At 44.1% G+C, this 22,852-nt stretch overlaps 2 protein-coding genes across 2 annotated transcripts in view; one reads left to right on the forward strand and one right to left on the reverse strand.

Moving 5' to 3' along the window:
* The window catches only part of CPAMD8 (C3 and PZP-like, alpha-2-macroglobulin domain containing 8), a 55,112-nt gene extending 43,632 nt beyond the window's left edge, over positions 1-11,480 (forward strand). Inside the window, exons 37-43 of the mRNA XM_010284537.1 lie at positions 2,716-2,790; positions 3,497-3,602; positions 3,693-3,803; positions 4,486-4,698; positions 5,139-5,213; positions 10,368-10,536; positions 10,862-11,480. Of these exons, the coding sequence (XP_010282839.1) occupies positions 2,716-2,790; positions 3,497-3,602; positions 3,693-3,803; positions 4,486-4,698; positions 5,139-5,213; positions 10,368-10,536; position 10,862 (750 nt within the window). The 3' untranslated portion in view covers positions 10,863-11,480. The remainder of the gene's footprint in view (positions 1-2,715; positions 2,791-3,496; positions 3,603-3,692; positions 3,804-4,485; positions 4,699-5,138; positions 5,214-10,367; positions 10,537-10,861) is intronic.
* A 4,401-nt stretch (positions 11,481-15,881) lies between these two features.
* Positions 15,882-17,698, reverse strand: F2RL3 (coagulation factor II (thrombin) receptor-like 3). The gene is made up of 2 exons (XM_010284538.1): positions 17,608-17,698; positions 15,882-16,957 (listed from the first exon to the last, which is right to left on the reverse strand). The coding sequence occupies exons 1-2, from the start codon at positions 17,696-17,698 to the stop codon at positions 15,882-15,884; spliced, it is 1,167 nt and encodes a 388-aa protein (XP_010282840.1).
* Between the last annotated feature and the right edge of the window lie 5,154 nt (positions 17,699-22,852).

The raw sequence follows: 22,852 nt of genomic DNA on the forward strand, positions 1-22,852 counted from the left end.
TTAACTGGGAAGGCTGAGCTCTCAGATCAGCACAGAGCTGATCTGAGTTAAGTCCTTGCATATCTCAGAAGATGTGAGGTACTTCATGCAGTGCATAATTCTTCAGTGCTTGTCAGATACGAAAGAGCTCGTTCAAAACCTACCGTTTTGAAAGTTCTTTGGGCAAAACACTGTATAGTTGGATGCCTCGATTTGGAGAGAAGGGTACTGCACTTGGGATTTAGTACTGGGCAGTCCATTTCCATAACCAGAATAGAATTACTTCCTTTGTGCAGTAGGGCATTTTGCTAAATTGGGAAGGGTATTGTATCTTCGAGGGGAAATGTTCCCCTTGAAGAGCTGAATTCAATCTTTCTTATTGCAGAAACCCTTTGCATCTGTAAAAATGAAATGTGGAGACAAAACTCAAGCCTCTATATATATATGTGTGTATATATATATATAGGTAGGCTGTGAAGATGCAGATACAACCCCTTTGACTTATTCAGGGCTATCAAATACATATCCAAATCATGCTGACAAAAATGAAGTTCTACCACTGAAGACCCAGTACTAGTTTTGTCTTGTATTTTGGACACCACCTTTGGCAGAGCCCTGTCATTCCCACTGCTGCATTTCTTGTTACCCTAGCCGTTTCCCTCTCCTGCCGGTGAGGAGGGGCAGGGCTGTAAATCAGATTTCCTTGGTTGCTGCTTGCCCTCACAAGGGAGCAGTGTGCGCAGAGCGGGCCCACGCGCAGCTCCGGGGCAGCGATGGTTAATGAATGCTCTGTTGCACGTTGAGGGCAGCCCCCCTGGCTGCGCAGCCACAAATCCTTCTAATAATGCTGGGTGTCGACAAGGTCGGGAGGTCACCACAGGCTGGTATATGTCAAGCTTTACCAGAAAAATGCAACTTTAGCTGAGCTGAGCATTTCCCGGTGGCGCCAGCCTCTCCAAGCCCTCATAAAAGGACTGTCTGCAGCCATCTACTGCTGAGTAATAACAGCCACCATCAGGACCCTAAAATTATAAGGACAAATTAAATTGGCCCTTTCCATATTATGTTGGACTTAAACACATGTTCCTTTGCTTGTTACTGTAATAGCAGGAAGCTGTGTGCAAGGTTTTACAACTAGAAGCACCATGCTGAAGAAATTCAGTTAAAGCTGTTGGTAGCAGGTTTGGGCAAATTTCAGTAGAAATGCTTTTTGCTTCATGTCATTGCTAATGCATAATAATAATGCTTTGTTCTCCTTTCCACAGAGTTTTCATTCTAAGATCTTAAAATAACTTAGGAACATGGAAGGAAAAAAAAAAAAAAAGCGCCAAGGAAATTTTATCCCTATGTCACAAAAGGGATTGTCTTTAACAGAGAGGTTAAAGCAATAGGACAGTTTAGAGAACGGAATTAAAGTATCTGTAATTAAAGTATTAAAGTATCTGCTCTGGCCCTTATTCCGCTCCCCAAACTGGGATTAAAACACGAGTCCTTTTCCACAGACCATCATTCTCCCCAGCTTCTGTATTAAATATTTTTTTTATGATAGATGTGTTCTGAATACAATTTCTCAAAACAGTAATGACCAATCAACTGATCAAATACGTGGAACATGACAGTCATTATAATATTGAGAAGTTAGTATTCCAAATATGGAAAGTCATAGGACTAACTCCTTTTGAAATTTTAAAATAAAACTTTATAGAATTATATCGGATTGAAAGCATTTCTGTTTTGGCTGCGATTCGTTAGCGTTCTGTACCAGGGAGATAGTTACTGGTTTCTTTGAGGTGGTGCAGTAATTCCATAAACGAGGGCTCTTGCACTTTCCTCTGAAGACCATTATCATCATCATATACATACAGACCTGCAGTCAGCACGAGGAGATGAGCTAGAGCTTTTTTACAAATGGCTGGGGTAGATTAGGGGCAGTACCACCCCAGACGTGGGAATTACTCTTAGATCGTGTTTTGATACTCCTCAGATATGCAGATCGTCCCAATAAATAAAAAGCATCAGAAGAGGTAGTCTGTGGGCCTGACTGGTACAATGCAAATTACAAATCCCTGGGCCTCAGAGGGAGGGAAGATGAGTAGCAGAGGCCTGGCCTGACCCCATTTGTCAAACAGGAGGATGCCTCGGGCTCTTTCAAATAGCTGCTCTTTTCAAATGTAAGGATTAATTTTCCTGGCAGAAGAATGTTTTGGATTTTTCAGCTGGTGGGAGAAGGGGACCTTTAATACCCGGTGCGATCCAGCAGCGTAATTCCCTGGTGGTCTGAAGGAGTGTAAATAAGAGACTATCGAGTGTTTCGGGGTCTCTGAGGTCTTGCTTGAGCCTTGGTACTGAAAACAATCAGGGAGCCATTCAGTTAGGTTATGGGTGATGCGTCTGCGTCAGGCATAGTCTGAGGGAGATAAACGTACCAGGGACCAGGAGGAACCCTCAGCATTACGCACCTTGCAAGCGTTCCTCATCAGGCCACAGAAAAGAAGACCGATGGCCTTTTCCTCAGTTGTATGGCAGCAACTGCAATCCTCTTTGCATTTCCCCTCTCTGATACATACTTTTCCAGAAGAAATCCCTGGGGTTTAGTGTCCAATCGGTTTTCTAAGCAGTCTAAAATCTCTAATTAATAATAAATAATTGCTACTAATAATAATAAAATTATTCTCTAATTTCAACCTGTTTTCTATAAAATGAGAGGAAACTAAGCATGTTCATTTTTTTTCCCAGTTATTGATGAACAAGCAAATTGGATTAAAAAGATATGAAGTGGATGGAAGAAAAGTCCTTTTTTATTTTGATGAGGTAATGACTTTGTTTCTTACAATTATGTTACTTTTCAATGACGGGCAAATGACCAGCGGATCCTATGCCATAGGTACAGTGTATTGATGTTGATGGTCCCTCACAGATGAGGAGTACCATGCAGCTTTAACTGGCCAGTTCCTGAGCCTCTTTTGAGGCAGGTAGGTGTTGTGGTTTTGGTTGGAAACCAAAGCATAATAGAGGCAGGTGAATAGTTTCAGCTCATATAGAATTTCTGGGCAGATATTGCTTAGTTTTTGCCTTAAAATAACCTCTCTTTCGGGTACAATTAGAATTGCTAAAAGGATGGAGTAAAAATGCAGTCCAACCTAGATCTCGCAGCACGTACGTGGGAGTGGAAGATGAGATCTCTGTTGGCTTGGTCATCAGCAGTAAATTGTTAGCTAGTTGCATTAGCAAGCTGAGTGGTGACAGGAGTGGTGTTAGGTAAGCCAGGGAAAACAGCCTGCGTTTCAGGTTTGCCATTGTTGTATGGCAAGTATGAGCTTTAAAGGCCAGCGAAGTGTCATGTTTTAATTCATCCTGTTTGGCTTTCCTTAATTGTCTTTGTCTCTATACCTAATATCAGAGGCATCTTCATTCTCCCCGAGTGTCCAGCGCAGCAAATTACATTAGGGGCATTATTTGTCTTTATCTTCACTTAAAGCAGCTTTTGTTATAATGAGTCTTTCATCATTTCATACAGATTCCTAGCCAATGCATGACCTGTGTAAAGTTTCAAGCTTTCAGAGAGCATATAGTTGGGAAAACAGCTCCTGTTCCTATCAAAGTGTATGATTACTATGAGCCAGGTATGTGCCTGTTTTTCTTTGATTTTTTGCCAGCATTAGAGCTCTAGGCATAAGGCTCACTTGTGATTTCTCATTCTTGCTGGCCTGCAGCTTTTGAAGCAACTCGTTTCTACAACGTGAGTGAAAACAGTCCCTTGGCTCGGGAGCTCTGCGATGGGCCAACATGCAATGAGGTGGAAAGCTCAGCTAGCCAATGGGTTGGTAAGTTACACCAAAGCCAAGCAGATTTTTTGGAAAATGGAGACCACAGACATACTGTCCAGGAGTTCAGAACTCAAAATTATATTTAGAAAAATGCTCTATTTCACTACCTGTGTTAGTAAAAGTTTTACAAAGGTTTGTGGGGTAGCAGTATTAAACTTGTGTCAGCCAAACAGACCAATGTAGTCTGCTCTTTGGTCACCAAAGTGACTATTATTTGCTTCAGAGACAAGATAAGATGTATCATTCTGGAAGAACCTGCACAATGTGAGATATGTTAATAAACGTAAAGGTAAAAACTCTTTAAAATGCAGTTTGGTTTTCTTTTTCTAAAATATCTTGCTATAGAGTTCCACAATTAACTGTAGAAGATTGAATAATTTCATGCATCAGGGAAAGGAATAACTTTCCCCAGAAACTATATGTTCCTTTCTCTCTTCTATGTCATACAAAATAGTTGCATTATCCTATGTCTGGAACCTGCTGCAATATGGTTCTTTCAGAAAGATGACTTTATTCCCACAGCTTTTTATTCTACCAAGTTTGTGAATTCCTATGAGAAGTCTTAGGGACTTCAACATGAAAACTCACATCAGAAAAACAGAAGAAAATTGCCACCCGATCTTCCCCTTCCCCATGCTGTGCAAAAATATTGCTTTGGATGTTTTTGTTTGCTTTTCAGGCTTTGTTCACTCTGGACCATGCAATAACATTTTTGGCTGCTTGGAGGATGAGTATTTTGAGCAGTGCATGTGTTCACGAGACTGTGGCTATGATGGGGAACCTGTATGTGGATCAGATGGACAAATTTACCCGAACCATTGCCAGATGGAAGTAGCATCGTGCAGGAATAATACAAGGATAGAACAGATGCCCATGTCTCAATGTTCTGCCTGTAGGTTTCATTCAATTCCCTTTTCTGTTCTGATCTAGTTGCAGAACACTACAAATCCTCATCTACGGAAATGATAATTATATATGTGTGGTAGGGAAAAGAGGACAATTCAAAACCTCCTATGTATTATTTTGCTCTAAGAGCAGCTACCTTCCTTCTTAGCTCAGAATAACTGGTTTTCTGTTCTCGTTAATATGTTTTACCAATCAGAATGTACTTCAGAGAAAATCAGTGATACTGTTTTATGTGAAGTGAATAATTCTAGATAAAAATGACATCCATGAAATGTAACTTTCTTTGGAGATTCTGCCTGGGCTTTCAAGATGTGCGGTGTAGTAGCTCAGTGAACTGAGTATGCCATCTCTGGAAATGCAAACATTTTCTAGAGCTTCATTAACAAATTTTATGACCAATGCATTTATTTTTCTATTTATTTACAGCCAAGAATTTGCCAGAAGAAAGGGAGACACACTCCCACACAGCTGAGCAGCCCAGTGTTCAACAAACTCCAGCAGGTAATATCATACCTTTGCATTTATCCGAGGCATTTTTCTTTAGCAAGCTTAAAGCTTATCCTATCACTGTATAAAAGTATACATGGCTCTTAAGCACATTTAAGTAAAGGTGCTGAATTCCTTCATCTTTTAGAAAAGACAGAACGTTCAAAAATGAGAAAAAATGAAGAGGTCAAGGAAACTTAGGATGATAACTATTCAGCAACAGACTACCTCTTCTAGTCCTTTTCTTTCAGGAAATCTTGCATCATATCTGCTTTGTTCAGTGCATGTGCAAGATTTATGTAATTGTTCATAGGAGCGGGCAAGTGACCCCCCTGTTTTCTCAGCCTTGGTATGTTTGAATAACACACGCTCTGTCATCTTTTCTTCAGTATTAAGCTGGAAAGATCACATTTTAAACAAGGCTGATGTAATGTGTGTCAACGAACACGCGAACAGGACATGACAACAGACCAAACCATTGCAAGAACTAGAATTCAGGTGGATTAACTTTGTCTGTAGCAGTTCTGTGCAAAAATTGAGCTGGAAGTCTTGATTCTTTCAGAGCTGCTGTTTGGAATAAAGAGCCTTAGTGAGCAAAAATGTTAAGGTCAGTAGATGGAGTAGCCAGGAATTTGGCTGCTCATTTTATTTGGTGCATATATTCGTACACTTTTTCTCAAGACTCATGTCAAACTTGCTCATGGCTCACAATAAATCTCACCAAGAAGCAGTGGAGGGTCAATAGAATAGTTTGTTTCATGCTGTTTCTAGTAAATAAACTGGACTAGATTTTTCCTGGCTGCTTTCCACTCATTAATTTTCCCCTGGCCTCTAACTCTCCTAACAAATCGGTAAAACAAGTTAATTCTTCAAGAGAAGACTCTGTGCCTCGTCATGTCCTTCTTGTGCACCAGAGTTCAGACTAGCATGTGTCCACCATGAGACACCATCCTATTCTTTGCCCTTCCTCTGCTCTATAGAAGCTGATAGGCAGTGTTCTTATTAAGGTGTAAAAGCATGGTGAATATTCCGTTATGACTATTTCTATACGTCATTCAGTCTTAGTGTTTAATGTCACTCCTGTTTTCCCTCCGTTTGTTTTGCGACTTAGTGTGAATCTTAGTGTGGAAAAAAAAAAAATATATATATATAAAAAAAAAAAAAGATTGCTGTCTTGTTAGAGTAACCGAGACGGATGCTTGTTGCTTTTTATTCTGTGCAAATGCTATGTACTCAGCATGGAAACTCTGTTTGCAATCTGAGCCCTTTAAAGCAGCATTCCCAAACTGCTCTGTAGGGCACTGCTGGTATGCAAGGCCATACTAAGTGTTTCGCTGCTGGTCTACAAAATGAGACTGCAATTACATTATTTTCAAATAAAAATTTGATAGTAAAAATATGGTTACCTAGGGAAAAAATTGTGGAACTTGATGGTAGTCCACAATCAAAAAATTTTCAGAACAGTGTTTCTGAAATAATCTGTATTAAATTATCTGTCTAAGAAAATATAACCCTCTGGTTTCTGTTCTAAACAGACAAAAGCAATGTTATCTCAGTAGGCTATCGGTAAGAGCAAAAGTGGAAATTCTGATTTATTTTTTTGTGCGTGTGGCATTTCTATACAGATGTTAGATTGACAAACCTGTATCCCGTAAGGAGATGTTTGTCAAAGCACAAGCACTTAGAGCTGGCTTTGTTCTAGGATCTGTGGGCGTTCAAGTTGAGAGTCTCCTGGAAGGCAGATACTCTTCTGAACTGAGCTGTCTGAGCAGCCATGGCAGAGTGAGCATTCAGAAATAAAACTGACTAAATCCTGCATCAGGAAAAGCACCCAGCATGTGATTTTCATTAATCCTCTGGGCTCCTCTCAGGTCAACCACACGGTACATGAATCAAAGTTTAACAAATGAATGAATCCCTCCTTATACACGGGTCTCATTTGGACTCACTGGTTTGTTACCATTGAAGCATGTGATTGGTTTAAGTCGGCTCAGGTGCTCTGGGTTTCTAGTGAAAGTTTTGACGATCCATGTCTAAATCTGCGATTTCCTAAAAGGATGCAAAACTCCAGGAGCCAAATCAAGCTTAAGGCAGGTTGGTGAAACTGCCTCGGTGTGTTAATCTTCAGGAAATACCATTTTCTCGGAGAACCTCGTGGTGTTTATATTGCCTGAAATCCTTCTGTATTTGCCATATGACTTGTGCAGGCTCAGCTTGGTTTGATTGATGCTTTCATTGTTAGCGCTTGTCTACGTTACCCCAGCAATGGAAACAATGGGAGCCAGTTTCCTTCCAGCAAACAGTGGGGAACTTCATAATGTGTTCGGGCTCACTCTGGCAAACACGGACTTGCAGTGTAGTTCCATATACACCGGTGAGTTTGCTAGAATGAGCAATGGCTTTTGAGTTATGCCGTTCAAGGTAAGCTGTGGTAGATAGATGATCCTGAAGAACATTTGAAAAGCAAAAAAAAGATGCAGTGCTTCTTGCAGCACCTAGTTATTGTCAAAGCATTTTAAAACGCCTTTCAAAAGTCTGCAGCAGATGTTGCAGCGAGGGAGGCAGAATAGCTGAGGTTTGATCTTAAAACTGTAGCCTTTTTTTGTACAGATGGGTAGATCATCTTCACATCTTTAGAAATATTCTCTTGATTGAGAGGAAAGTGTGCAGGATGACAGGACTCAACTGAAACAACTCATGTCTGCATCCCCTTCCTCAGCTGTTCTTTTTCACAGGCAAGTTACTGAGACTCAGAGGGACGGAACAGGTTTTTGATGAGTAGCGTGGACCCACCTCTGCCTCTGAGCATTGAAGCTCTGCTAGTATGCTTTCACAGCCCGTTCCAGTCATATCTGCTTGTACTGAAAGCTCCTGGAGCAGGATTTTGGTTGCCAACTGGAGTATCAGTATCTCGAGTGCCTCTCTGGCTTTCCTAAGATCGTTATCACACTAGCCTACAAAAATATGGGTGGATTTCAGAGCCTCAGGGATCCTCAGTAGCTCTGATATCATCTCTTTGATATCTTTGATGAAGTGGTGCTTTGATTGCTTCCATAGATCTTCTGAAATTGCTTAAATCTTCTCTGCTGAAAGAGCTAAATGTGTAGCTGACTCTGTTGGAAGACAGTATGTTGATATGATGGTAATGTCGTGATTCTACATGTATTTGATGGAAAATCAATATCAAAGTGTGGCGCAGAGGTATTCAGTGGTACCAGTGCTGCTGTGGGGTTGCACTCTGTGCGGCTCTGAGCAGGCAGCCCACCCACCTTCGTGCTGTCTGACCCCCCCAGTCTTCTCCCCACAGCTGGAACCATGTCATTTGTACAGTTCTGCTCTAGCAGTTAGAAGGGCCAGTAGCTGGAAGAAAATTCTAGGTGGAACTATGTTTCTTTTATTTGGTGATGTTGTTACTATTTTTTAAAAAATTAAATGCCATGACCCATCACTAGCTCCTAACAGGAACATCAGAGTGAACTCTGCTTCCAGGTGGGGTCATCTCGCAACGCTCCCTGGCAGCGGTATTATTCAGAGGACCGCTGTTCTTTTAGGATTGATTGAACTGGCAATGGGCCGCTTTTCCTTTCACCCCATCGGTGTTCAGCAAACATTGGCTTAGGCACAAACATTTGGAGATGGGGGAGTGGTTTGTATGCAACAGGAAATGTCGGCCTTTCATCTTTGCTTTGACTCCAGTGCTGCATTCCTGGGAAGAGTGAGGTCTGTGATGTTAATTCTGTCCCTGGTGGACAGCAATCATCCATTCATAGAACAAGCTCATGATCTGGCAGGTTCTCACATGGAGAAGGCCAAGAAGAAGTGAACACAGAGACTGACTCCGCTTTCAGGCGAGCGTTCCCTTGCCTAGGGCTGAGCCTGGTGCTGGGAGGATGTGGGAGGCAACAAGGAAGAGCCTTCAGATATTTTATTTCTAGAGAACAAACATTTTCAAAGGCTTTGATGAGTGTTCTCCTTAAATAAAGCCAACTTTGCGGCGGGGGGCGAGGAGGGGGACTTTCCCTTCTTATAACAACTATGTTTCAGTGATTGCTTTAGTCTGGATTAGAGCAGTGTATACAGAAAGCAAACGGGAAAGATGGACAGCTGATCTGGCTCGAGGAACAGTTTGGAAAATGGGTACCAATTGATATTCCTAAAAGTTTTATTTTGCAGTCTTACCCTCCGGACAGTGAGCAATCACCCACCACAGAGGGTGGGTGCAGCCTCTTTTGAGTGGGATATGTACTGTGTGAGTGACCTGCCAGTGTCTTAGTATGAACTGCAGGGAATGCGGGGAGGATAAATACCTGTTTCTGCCTGTGATGTGTCCGTTCCTATCTGAAAAGATGGAAGTTTCTCAGTGGTATGTGACTGTGCTGAAGCAGATGTCTCTCAGCTACTGCTAGTTCAGGCTGAGGGAGAAGCGAATGGCTTTGTTCTAGACTCCTGGCCTGTGGTGCCAAAATCTTCATTCCAGCTGGGCTGAAAAGAAATCTAGCTGCTTAAACTGATCTTTTTCATGACATGCACCAAGTAAACTGCTCTAACAGTCTGCCCTTTAGCTTTGTAACTGACTTTTATAAAACGGTGCGTAAAAGAATGCACGCATTATGCGTCTTCGTATGGATTGGTATCTCCTTAACTGAGGTACTTGGCTTGGACCTAGTCAAAGGAGAGAGATGTATTTTCAGGGTGCAGTGTAACTCATCTGCGACATCTGGTGTTCCCAAAGATATCTCTTACTCTTATCTTACTGTATAGAGGTCTTGGTGTGAACTGGTTCCTAACTTAAACACCTCAGTTAATGCTTACAATTAGATACTTTAAAGTGAAACTTGGAGATTTTTTTCAAATTACATGGCTTTTTTTTTCCCCTGCTACGATTTCTTTCATTTTTTCCAGTGCCCAAGTCTCAGGCTGGGAATTTGATAATTCTGATTTACGGCAGCTTTTCTCCTGGCATGTGAATCCAAGCATGCATGTGCAGGTCTATTGACATGTGTAGCCTCCTTTACTCATATAAGGCACTCATTTGGCCCCTGATTTGCCTCCCTGATTAACATTCCTTTCCTTTTCTGTCACTCCCCTTCTCTGTGATGCAATATACAATGCTGAAATGCAGTTTCTTTGGCTAAAGCACAACCTGAGACTCTGTGGTTTCCTTTTCAGCAGAGGAAGGCCCTCCGCTACAGACAGATCTGTCATACTACTCCTATGAATATGACCCAGACCCCTACGCATCGGAAGCTGACGTTTTTGAGAGTGTGGCAGAACTGACAACAGCAAGCACGTTAAAAGAAGTGGGCAAGATTCAGGAAGTAGTGACCACAGTAGAATGGTGAGCCGGAGAGCAGGGGATCATAAATCTAGTTTGTGTCTCAACATATAATGTACTAATTCATGTGTTGGGTCAAATGTACTCAATTCCTCAAAAAGGGCATTCTTACAACTGACTTGCTAACCTCTTTTGCAAGGAATCGCCAGGAACAAGATCTTGCTAGTGCAGCGTATAAAAGTCTTTGTGACCTGAACGTCTCCATCCCTTGCAGAATAAAAAGTGAATAAAAAGGCCTTTTAAGCTTTTCTCTGCCCACCCCAGTGACGTTTCGCAAAGATATGTAATAGGAAAGTGACTTTTCTTCATTATGTTCTCTTTTCAACAGAAATATATAATTTAAATAAAGAGAAGAGGCTCAGAATCAACTCCTGTACGAGTTTGTTCCTACAGACGACCTGCTGCAGAACAGAAACCGAACGATGACTACTTCCTGATGCACTCAGAACTGTAGGCTTTGCTGCCCCGTGGGGGGGATCTGGAGCGCTAAGGGAGACACTCAGCGTTATTTTTCTGTCAATTTTCCTGCCTTTTGTGCATCCTCTTTGGATTACTTCCAAGGATGGGAGACCAATATACTGTGCCCTCTAGGTGAGAAAAATAGGGGCTGGAATTCACACCTATAGACCATTTCAGAGTGTTTTCTTTAACTGTCAGGATACTGCAAATGCCATTTCCTAGCTACATTTAGAAGCTAAGTCCAGGCCTTGTGCTTAGCTGAACTGCTGTTTGAGGAAAGATGGCTGAGAAGTTTTCTCTCAAATTATAATAATAAAAATCAGTGTGTTTTGCTAATTATGACATAGCAAGAGGCTAATCATCTTCCCCGGCCCATAAGTTACTGCACCCATAACAATGTCCCGCAAGAGAAAAACTTCCCTAGTGGCTCCATGTTCAGGAGAGTTATCGGGAGGTACATTTTACAAGAGAAAACAGAAATCCAGCGTCAGGGCTGAAAGGCTTGGCTGTCCACCATGTGGCTGCAGGTGGGGAGTTTGCCAGGCATTGCAGTGACAAGGACTAGGTGGGTGAGCCCTCTTCACGTTGCACTATGTGCTGATAAGGGTTGCTTGCAGCCTTCTCAGCCCCTTTCCTCCCTGTAACCCTGGCATGAAAATAAAGCTGACCCAAGGCGCAGTCCTTTTAAATGCTTGCTTGACTTCACCAATCGCTTTTATTCTGCTCCCACTAGGATCCCCATACAATGGCTGTTCTGGATATGGCAATCTATGCGTAGGCCTTGGGTCTGCTGGCCAGTAGAAATCACTGGTGTCACAGAGGCTGGAATCCCTTAGACTGACCTGCCCCAAGCAATGTGGTAAAACTAAAAACAAAAGCTTTGTGTTTCCAAAAGTGCAGGAGCCAAGATTGTTTGGTTTCCCTTCCTGCCTGGAGCAGCATTGTTCTCTTTGGAGGAGTTACATGCAATTGCCTGTTGCAAAATAGTGTTAATATTTTATCTTCCCACTTCTATTGTTACCAGGACCCAGAGTGGGGTGGAAACCCCTTTTGAGGGTATTTATTGGTGAATGGAAACAGGAAAAAGCCCCACTCCATTCATTTTTAGGGCTTGTTTACACAGGAACCATGACAAGAATATATCCCAGTATAGACATTCCATTCCAGAATAAAGGCAATTTTATTCCAGAAGAGTGTCCACATGGGGACAAAACAGGAGGTATCCCAGAAGTTGGGCACATGTCGTTTCCAATCCTTTTTGTCTGGGGCCAGATATTTGCAGAATGTAGCTGTCATGATGAAGGTCTGGGTCTTGACGTTCCCAGAAATTTCAGAACTGCTTTGTTGGCAAGCTTCCAAGCCTTCCTTCGTGGCTGCTCTGAGCTCTCCTCACAGGATCTTGACGTGGCTGCTGCCCATATGTACCCACTGCTTCTCAGCAGAGGTTTTTGCCACGTCTCTTCAGTGTGCATGAACAGACCGTGTCCTCACTGTGTCTGCACAGCACAGCGGAAGCGCTGGCGGCTGCATTCCTGTCTGGCAGGTAAATAAATGCCTTTAAACTAAATTCCATCTCCTGTAAGCAACTGGCCTGGCAGACGCTGGCTATTGTGTACACACACAGGACTGAGTCAATATTTATCCCCTGGGTAAATAACAGACCTAGCTGCAACGAGAGTTGTTTTTTTTTTTTTCTTCTTTTCTAAATATCAAAGCTGCACAATACAAACCCTGCTGTTCGCTGGTTCCAGCCTCAGCTGTTTAATGCTTTGAGTCTGGGAGAATGAGACATTTAGTTACCCTGATAATGTCTGTGTGACTAGCTTCCCACAAAAGATGAGACCTATGTTCTGAGTTCTTCAGCCTCCTGTCCTCTGTCCCTCTCTGGCTTTAGTTTCCTTGCCTTGCCCATTGTATGCTTCTGGATAGATATTTGAAGTCATTTTGTATTGCTTGGTCCTCTCATAGATCCTTGGGCAGTCAGACAGCATCACCACTGGGGACAAGGAGATATGAAGGTAGGGAGTTTCAGCCAAGTATTAAACATGACTTTCTTCACTTTCCTCAGGTTTTGGTACATGTAACGTACTAATTCAAGATGCAGACATCTCCCCTTTGCTGCCAGCTAAATAATTCCTCCTGATGGTGCCAGCCCATCAATCATGGCCTTGTTCTGTGGGGTGTCTGTGTGCCAGCGCACTCAACTGTTTGAGGCAGAGGAGTCTTACTTCTCTTTTACGACTAGGAGAAAAGCCAGAGAGACCTGGACCCTCACAAGGAAAAGGCAGAGCAGCCTTAGCGTCCTTAAGCAGAGGTAGTTAGAACAGGTCCGTGTGTGTGAGGGAACGTGCCAGGGTTTGTGGATCCTCGTGCCTGACTTCACCTTGAGTGCTTCTTCACAGCTTTGGCACTGTCAGGGAAATCACTAGTCCATCTGCTCTTGGCAGCCTCCACCTCCCCCCAAGTCTTGCCACACCAAGCTAGTTACTTTCTATAGTTAAAAAAAGGTCATTTTATATAAGGAATTGAATAAAGGAACCTGCAATTACACAGTTGTGGTTGTCTTTTCTCCCCTATCACAGGAGTAAAGGAGCAGGTCTCTGCGCTCTTCTCCACCCTAGCTGATGGTCCCTCTGTCCATAGCTTTCCCCTGTCCCAGATCTGTTGTTTGTGTTTCTTGTAATTAATTCTTATCTAGGAAAAAAAGTTTCCTAGATTATTTTTCCTCCATACTTCAAAATCCTACTTGGAATACAGAAACTCTTTAGCAGTAGGTCCATGAGAACCACTGGACACAGCATAGCCTTATCAGACCCAATGTTATTCCCAGGCTTTGGCCCAGTTCTGACTCTGAAGCTTATCAGTCACACTCCCATCCCTGAGAACACAAGGACATCTCAGCACTGAAAACTCAGGCTCCAACTTTGTGAAGACCAGCCAGTTGTAGTTTGGGGAGAAGGGATTGATTTTTTTTTTTTTTTTTTTTTTTCACCAAGGAAGAGACCAGCTTGGTGGTGGAAAGTCAGCAAGGACAGCAGACGTGCTGCTGCCTTGGGCTTTGAAGTGTTTCTGGCTTAGAAATGTTTCCCTCGCTCTGTCAGAGATGCTTCTCCTTTCCTTTTTCTCATGGTTCCTCATTGCAAAAGGAGAAAAGTGCCAGTGGGTTTGTAAGACACAGAGATTCCTACTTACATCAAGTTATGTTACTGAATAGCTGCAGCAGTGCTAGTTATCAGTGATTTTTGCTTGCGATCCTTTCAATGAAATTAATATTTATATATTTGTAACTGTACATTATGCAGAGTAATCATTACCATGGTATTTATTTTAAAGCAATAGTTCCTTGTTCTTTCTTGTCCAAGTGTTTTGGTCTTGCCTCTTTCCTTCCTTCCTTAATCAGCCTCAGTAGAAAACAAATATCAGAAGAAAGTTCAGCTTGCTTGAAGAACATCATTGAAGCAACAGCACTTGCTTTACTGGCATTGACTATTGACATTTAATGCACAATAACCTGGTTTTCATTTCTGTGAATAGATCATCTGTTTAGATAACCTCAGCTCACTTTGGGTTTTGGGGTTTTTTTGGTACTTGCTATTTCTGACTGAGTGGCAATAGCCCTGGCTACACCAGGTCTCCTGCACATCCTCTGCACGTGCAGTACTGCGCCCATAGGAGATATAGGCTCTAGTTTTTCACCTGCATTTCACCCCCGCACATACATGTACATGCAAACAGTTCTGTGACCATTTTTGTTTTGTTCACACAAATCTTAGCAAGTCTGAGTCCAGAAAAGGGTTTGTTTTAGATTCTGATAAATATTTTATTAAAAACTGATTTTAAGACACTCTTGTCTGCCTCTTCTTATTCATGTTGTAGGCTGTAAGGCTTGTTTGATCACAGGTTATGATGAGGACAGAAGTCATGTCTGTCCCAGTAAAACTAAAGAATTCAGTAACTCTAAGGAGGTTTATTGCTCATTTTCTACCTTGCTGATTACTGGGATATGCCCTAGTTTTGTCTGAGATGAGCTGGCTGCATTTTGTGAATTTTGCAACAGGTTCCAATAAGCAACAAGCTCGGTCACCTGTTTCATAGGAGACAGTTCTTGACTGAGTGTGACGTTACACAAAAGAAGTGTGGAGTTCTAGAGTGAGAGTTTTCTCAATTTCTTCTTTAATATTTCCCTTCAAGAGACATAATAATTTCGTATAAAAATCCATTAATACAATCGTTGCCCCAAAGAAATTATGGGTGTCGAGGGTCATTTGCAAAAATAGGGATTAGCGAATGGGATTTTTACACTTGTTACCAACAACGGGCTGACATTACTATGGTGTTGCTTACTAATCAAGCCAAGAACGTATTTGCTGGAAAAGCCAGCGCTCCACATTCTCTCGACAGAATATTTTAGTTCAGGAGAGTACCTTTCACATAGGTGCCTCTTAGTACTTTGGAAATGTTTAGAAATTTGGTTTTGCAAGTGCCTGTTCTTTTTCAGTTTTAGGTGAAGGGAGTAGGTGTTCAAGGACAGCAAGCAAGTCAGTAGCAGAAAAAGAAATAGCAGTTTGTCTGCAAGATGCGTTAGAAAAAACAGACCTAGCTGTATTGGCAAGAGCATCCCTGGCAATATGTGACCCGATGAGAAGTTGCGTGCAGTATCCCAGTAACAGATCTATACATGTTCAGCACTCCACACCTTGTCTGGACTCCACACCTCTCGAGGAATCCTGTGGCCCAGGTTTATTCCAGTGCGGACAGGAGAAAGGACTTGTCTCCTGGGAAATACTGCTCGCTGCTCTGGATGAAACTTGTGGAATCACAGCATTATCTTCATCTCATCCCTGCTGTATGTTGTGAGTGACTTGCGGGCAGGGAGCTGGGATGGAGGCTTATACCAGTGAATCTTTGGAACTTTTTTGAGGGATTGTTTCCTTGGAGGTTTTTAGGGATGTGGTGTTTTGTTTTCTGTGACTGAAGAATCTCCTCCTCACCTTGTCCCGAAAGTCTTCGGAAACATAGTAGTAGACAAAGGGATCAGCGCAGCTGTTAAAGGTACTGATGGCCAGGCTTACCATGTAGCTGAGGTACAGGTTGCCATACAGCTTGGAGTCGTAGCTGGAGTAATGAACAAGGAGGAGAACGTTGCTAGGTGTGTAGAAGGCCACAAGTGTGAACAGCACGAGAGCTGTGAGCTTCATAGAGTAGGAGTACCGCTTCCCGCTGTCCAGGAGGGCTCGCACTACGGAGCAGTAGCTGAACAGCATCACCACCAGAGGAGCGAGAAAAGCACAGGCAATCAGGCAGACGAAGTAGTAGAAATAATACCTGTCATCCTCGTGCCTGGGGAGCACGTCGTGGCAGATGGTGACGTCTGCTCCATGCAGGGGATACGACTGCTGCTGCAGAGTCAGCGGCAGGGTGAGGACGGCAGCGCAGAGCCAGATGGCCGTGCAGGTGCAGGCAGCAAAGGCAGGGGTGCGGAAAGAGCGTGAAAAGAAAGGATGCACCACAGCCAGATACCGGTCGACGCTGATGCATGTGAGCAGCAGCACTGAGCAGTACATGTTCCCATAGAAGAAAGCTGTGGTCAGCCGGCACAGGCCTTCCCCAAAGGGCCAGTTGTTCCCCAGGAAATAGTAGAGAATCTTGAAGGGCAGCACCAATGTGAGCAGCAGGTCTGCTGCAGCCAAGTTCATCAGAAAGACAGTGGAGGTCAGCTTCTCAGCCCTGCTGGCCAGGACCCACAGGGCTAGCCCGTTTGAGGGCAGCCCCACCAGGAAGACGAGGGTGTAGAGGCAGGGGATGAGCCGCACCGTGACCGCGCTGCCCAGCTGGGAGCGCATGGCCTCGTGTATCAACAGGTAGGTGATGTTGTTTATGGTTGCCTTTTCCCCGGGGATGGCTCGAGGACACGGTGTGATCTCTGGCGTCGTTACCTGCTCGTTGGTGCTGTTCTGCGAGTAATCTGTCAGATAAACGCAGTCTGTTACTTGCTGTTTGTGCAGTTACCTTTGTACTTTGCGGAGCAGGCTCCATACATAACGCCTGCCCCAAAGGCTACGGTTTTGCATTTTACGTTGGGCTTCCTAAAGGTGAGAGTATTCTGTAAAACGCTGTTGTGTGATGGGTAGAAAAAGCTGGCTAACAGAGTAAGGCGTGCAGGACTAATCATCAGTCTTACTGACAATTTACACAATTCCTCTGTCGTGTGGTTTCCCACAGCTTGCAAATGATTGCTATGTTGTACAACTACCAGCAGGCCTGGGGAACCAGAGAGCAATTCTTCTACCTGGCTTTCAAAAGAGCCCCAAGATCTGGGGCCACTCCAGAGCAAAGCCATGGCTGTGGGAGTCTAACTTTCAGCTAAAGATTTTGATTTCAAGTGCTATTTTACTTTTCCTCTAAATTTTCGTTCTCCTCCTAGTTTTTTCCACCCCAGTTTCTTCTGTATCACCTTCTATGACCTCCTGCTTCAATTAGAGCATGCACAAATCTCAATTAGAGTGTGCTCCCATGTGATAGCTTTAAAAAATGAGTTTTCAGGGCTCTTATAAAGGTACCAAGTATCCAATATTTTAAGAAGCAGCAATTTTTCACCCAAAGATACGCACTCACCATCGTAGTCTGGAGAGGCCAGGCAGAGTCCCCAAAAGGCACAGCACAGCACAAGCCTGTGTGACAGCCATCCGTTCCCGAGGGTCTCCATTCTGGCGCAGGATCCAACGGTGCACTGCTGTGCTCACAGCCGTGTGGGAAAGGCAGTATTAGTGACCCTGCCCACGCATTTCCTTCTCTTAGTCCTTAACTCGCGGAAGCAACAGGCTTATCCCATGAAGGATGAGGCGTATGGGGGCTGTCACGACATGCACGAGTACGTGTTGCCCAAGCAGAGACTTAGCTCCAGTGTCAGACGCAGGACTGGGAGGGGTTTACGTATCCAGGTCCACAGTATATTGGGGCCGTACTTCATCGTCAGAGCTAGCCGATGGCTCGAGTGACTCATTTGGGCCTCCTTCCTGCTCGAGAATATTTCTGGAAATAACAAATGTGGTCAGATTTGATGCAGTTTGAATTTGGTTTAGAGTGTAAACTGAACTTCTGACCTCCTGTGTCAAGCATCCTTCCACCCAAGAGAGACCCAAGTGGCTCTGTGTGAGATTCAAGGTCTTTCCCCACACCCTGATTCAAAATGCTTTCTGGCTGTGCAAGCTGAGAAGATATCGTCCCCCCACAGAAACAGGAATTGCAGGAGAGCTGCGGATCCAGAGAAACCTCCCCAGCTCCCAGGGATCACACATGGCTCCTGCAGCCTCTTGTTGCAGCCGTTAAGGGTTTTTAGTGTCTGTCGTGCAATCCCCAGATCAGGCTGGGCCTTTCGGACTTCTCGTTTCTTTATTTCTGCTCCTGCTCCCTGGTTAAACAGGGGACAGAGCTCCTGCACCTTCCTTCTTGATCTCAGGTTGATTAAAAGTCCTGTGGGTTGGAGCTATTTGCATCTGCATCAGCACTAGCCCCCGCCTGGAGTGCCATAACGTACAAACGATAAGTGGCAAAGTCTCACGGCTCGACGGAGACCCTGCTTCCGCTGATAAACGACCAGGAACGGGGAGCGCAGCTCCATCCAGCAGGAAAGGGGCCTGCCACGGGTGCACAGGAAGACTCTGCTGTTGGGCAGATAATGGTGAATTTCAGTCGCTCTTGCCCAAGAAGAGCCGTGTTTTTTCCAGAGATGTGCGGTCTCCACCCAGCAAACCCCCAGGAGGGTCGGGTGCACTCGTTAGCTAACAGCTTGGAGCAGCGGCACGCTGCTGCCATGTACCTGCTGCTTGTGTGGAGAAGACGGCTCGCATCATGTTGTAAGAGGGACTGGCAGATGTTACCTCAACCTATGAGATCCCTTGCTGCGTGGTCCCCCTCCCTCTAACTCCCTGGGAGTCTAAGTCTCTTCCATGCTCTGCCTTGCGCAGCATTGCTGGGAAAATCCCAAATCGCCTCTCATCGCCTGTGTAAGAGCCCGAGCATGACCAGTGGTCATCAAGCGGGTGGGCCAGTGGGGCAGAAGGTCAGAGCTTGCGATGTTGCTGGTTTTTAGGCTTTTGCTTTCCAGTCCCCTGCCTGGCTCTGCAAGGGAGTAAAGACAGAAGCCGGAGGCCGGGCAGTAGGAACTGTAAATTTGGTTTGGCAACCTGAGGAGTAGTTCAGTTCTTTCTCCTCAGCTTATGAATGGCCTCTTCTGTGAAGGTTGCAAATCTGAGCCTGGCTGCTGTTTGATGAGATTCTTCTATTCCAAGGAGAAAATGATCCTATTTCCTTTGCTTTCACCATATTCCCACATCCTTGTGCCGAGCGTGTCGAGAGGTGGAGTTCCGCTGGCAGGGACAGGGAAGATGCAATGTTAGATGTTTTGCTTTTGTGATTCTCTCAGGATTTATGAACCATTACAGAATGACTCATGTGGCCACATATTTTCCATGCCTCAACCAGGATCCTTTCCATGCTTTGTATGCAAAAAATTAGACATAATCAGGTTCAGATAGTGTGCAAATCACAGCCCTGCTTCCTATGGCCAGGTCTCTGGAGCGGAGCAGAGAGAGGTTACTCATTGCTGTATCCTTCATTTCTCAGATGCTGTGTGATCTTTAGTGACTGCTTTAGATGCAGAACAGCTTGCTTGAAAATTCTAATGCCAGAGGTTTGTCACGGCTTGTTAACATCTCTTTAAGTCGTGTGATCCCTGCCCTGTGGGGTAACAATTTCGTTTTAAAAAAGTAATTCATTGTGCAATAGATCATCTCCTGGGAGAAGGCGCTCTTTTATTCCATGGCTCTGAATCCAAAAGATGTAATGCTGGAAAACAGGCTAGGGATTTGAAAGCTCAGAGGGAGGGTACGAACACCACCTGGCCTGTCCCATACATCACTAAGGCTTGGAAGAGCAAACTTTGGTAGGTGAATAATGGGGCTTGCTATTTCTGCTCTGTCCCAGCGGCTCCGGAGAGTTCTTCAGCTGCAAGTCAGCAGGTGTGAAGACCCAGATCTTAGTGCAGCTGATACCTGCCCCAGGCTGAGCTCGCATTTGCGATGCAGACACGAGAGGCAGCTGACCACGGAGCACGAAGCATTTCCTCCAGTGTCAGCACAACCTCACATTTTCCATGAGTGCAATGCTGGCCCTGCCTTTCCCAGCCGCCGGGTGTGCAAGCATCTGAGCCTTCTCAGAACCACAAGGCACAGAAAACTTCCACTGACTGTTGAAATAGCAACGATGGTCCTTTGAACCAGGATCCCCCCACCCCAGACGTGTCTTTGCAGGCCCCGGCATGTACAAGACGACTTCATGCCATCATGCCAGCTCCCCTTCCTCTCACTTCATCAGGTCTCCTACCATCACCCCAAAACTCTCCACAGCTCCAGGGAATCTCCCTGCCTCTCTTCTCTTCTGCTTGTTCCACTGTTGTCCTGTTCCACTGGGATCCCACCCAGTCTTTTCCCTTGGTTATGCCACACCTTTTGTGCTCACATTCTCCTCACCGCCTGTAAGCCTTACGCTGGTGTAATACTTTTGGGGAGACGGGTTTTTTTCAGAGCTACTCCTCTACTTGCTTGTAGTTTTCACTTCAGAGTGTAGGAAGTCCACATGAAGCCGTTTTTCAGGCACATTTGAAGTTTATTAGCATCACTAGTCATTCTGGAACAGCTTCTTTTGGGGCTACCTTACCCGATACAGACAACATCATCCCTTTTCAGCACTGAGTCTCAGACGATTCTTTTTAGATTCATCCTTTAGCAGGTATGGTTTAGAATTGCTAGACTTTAATTTAGTCTTTAATTTTAATGAGTGGAAGGTAGAGCGTACCTCTAGTTTCGTCAAGGTTGAGTTAGTTCTAATCCAGAGGAGTGGCTAAAGGAGGAAGAAAAACTCATGTTTACACGCATACTTATAGATGACCTGTCACTGGTTTGTGGCCCCGTCTTTCTCTCTCTGCATCACTGTGATAGGGAAACACGTAAAAAACCAAAGTCCTGAAATATTAAATTCATAGTAATTTCAATGTATTTCAAAATAATACATTCAAAATTTTAAAAAAACAACTTTTTTTTTCCCCAGGTATTCCCTTTAGCAATTCAGGTACTCCCTTTAGCAATCCTTAATTTAATTTAGAAAGCTATTAATTCTTATTCCATCCTGCAAACCTGAAAGATATTTTTAAGCTGTCTTTGTCATTGCCAAAGCTGTCCACTTGCTGAGATATCCAACTGCTCTTGGGTGATTGTCACATCTGGCTGTCGCTCCCCTTGAGCACAGCGAATGTCCTCTTTTGTGATAAATCCAAGATCTCTGCCAGAAGACTGGTGTGAAGTGGACTGTGTCCTCTGAGACACCACTACCGTCACTTGAATCAAATCATTGCATGCAATTTATGCATCGGAGGATTGTTATTAGGAGAACAACAGTTTGTTTCCCTGTGAGCGAGAAATACGCTGCACAGAAAGTAGAGTTGCCTTTTGTTATGGCAACAGAAGTGTTGAGAATGATGTAAAGGAAACTCCTATCAGATCTGGGTCACATCACTACAGCTTAATTTGCAAAATCTACACATTCATTTGTTGCGCAGAGCTCACAGGGAACACAGTTAAACATGTTATTACCCAGGAATTTGGGGAGGTTGAGGGAAAGGCGGGCGGAGGGTTATTTTCATGGTTGCAGTTGTATTGTCTTAACCTGTAGCAGATGTGCTTATAGATTTCCGAACTGGAATCAGTCACTTTAATGTCCGTTGTATTTAGCGTGCAAATACTTGAGAGCCAGGCCTGGACCGTATTTTTGTGCCACACCTCTCATGGCAAAGGTGCTGCTCGAAATAAACCAATCTGCAAAAAGATACGCTTCGCTGGCACTCCACAAGGCTTGCTTTTGAAACCTGTCTCTGCACGGAGCGACTGTGCCACCCCACAGCCTCCCGTGCTCTCGGCCAGGCGTGAGCCTTTGCTCCAGGAGAGGTCTTGGCAGCACGCACGTAAGTACAGAGCCGCAGGCGCTCTCTTCCTGCACGGCCTCTCCTGCTGCACGCTACTTGCGGGAAACGTGGTTCCCTTTTATGTTAGCTAGCACGTACGTAACGCTTACTCTGCACTAACTTCTCTGTGTGGACAAGGTTAAAGATTTGCTGCCTGCTGGCCCACTGGAAGGGAGTTGACACACGTCTAAATCATTACATCTTGCAGCCTGTCTTGCAACTGCTTGAAGCAAAGTTCATCCACCTTTTCAATTGCATTTTTCTACCATTTAAGATTCACTTTCAGGTGCAAGACAATCAATTCTAGGGATTGCCAGAAAGTTTAAATTAATTTAAAACAGTGAGAGCCGCAGACCTTTAAAATCAATATTTTATTTTACTTGAATGTGCAAATAAATATAAAAAAAAAACTACATTCAAAGAGCTGCAAAGCAATTACAAGCCCAAAAGCAGAGATCCTTCAAAAAAATGGAAGAACAAACTCGTGAATCAAGGTCGCGCTAGCAGATACACAGCGGTCGAGCTTAAACTCTCAGACATCAGCAAGCCACTCTCAAACCTGCACTGCCTGCTTATTCCATTCACATCATTTGCTACTATCATTTTTTGAGACAATAGCACTATAAAGGGCGAAAGTCTTACTTAATCCGTTCAGATTATAAATTAAGGTTTACAAAATAAGGATGCTTAAAAATACCTGAAGTACACTTAAAAATGGGGAGATGGAACAGGACGGTGCACGGGTGCGTTACCCTCCTACACCCTGGTACACTTGGGATCAAATGCATTTTAAGCCACAAGTTGCAACCTATTTTTTAGTAAACGTTTTTCTGCATCGTAAAA

This window comes from Phaethon lepturus, unplaced genomic scaffold (assembly GCF_000687285.1).
Source record: "Phaethon lepturus isolate BGI_N335 unplaced genomic scaffold, ASM68728v1 scaffold17673, whole genome shotgun sequence".
In the NCBI taxonomy this organism is placed as follows: Eukaryota; Metazoa; Chordata; class Aves; order Phaethontiformes; family Phaethontidae; genus Phaethon; species Phaethon lepturus.

Excerpts from the sequence above, each read along its gene's own strand:
- F2RL3 (XM_010284538.1), bottom strand. The coding sequence starts at position 17,698 with ATGGAGACCCTCGGGAACGGATGGCTGTCACACAGGCTTGTGCTGTGC. Across the intron at positions 16,958-17,607 it reads GGCCTCTCCAGACTACGATG|ATTACTCGCAGAACAGCACC; the intron begins GTGAGTGCGTAT and ends TTTATCTGACAG.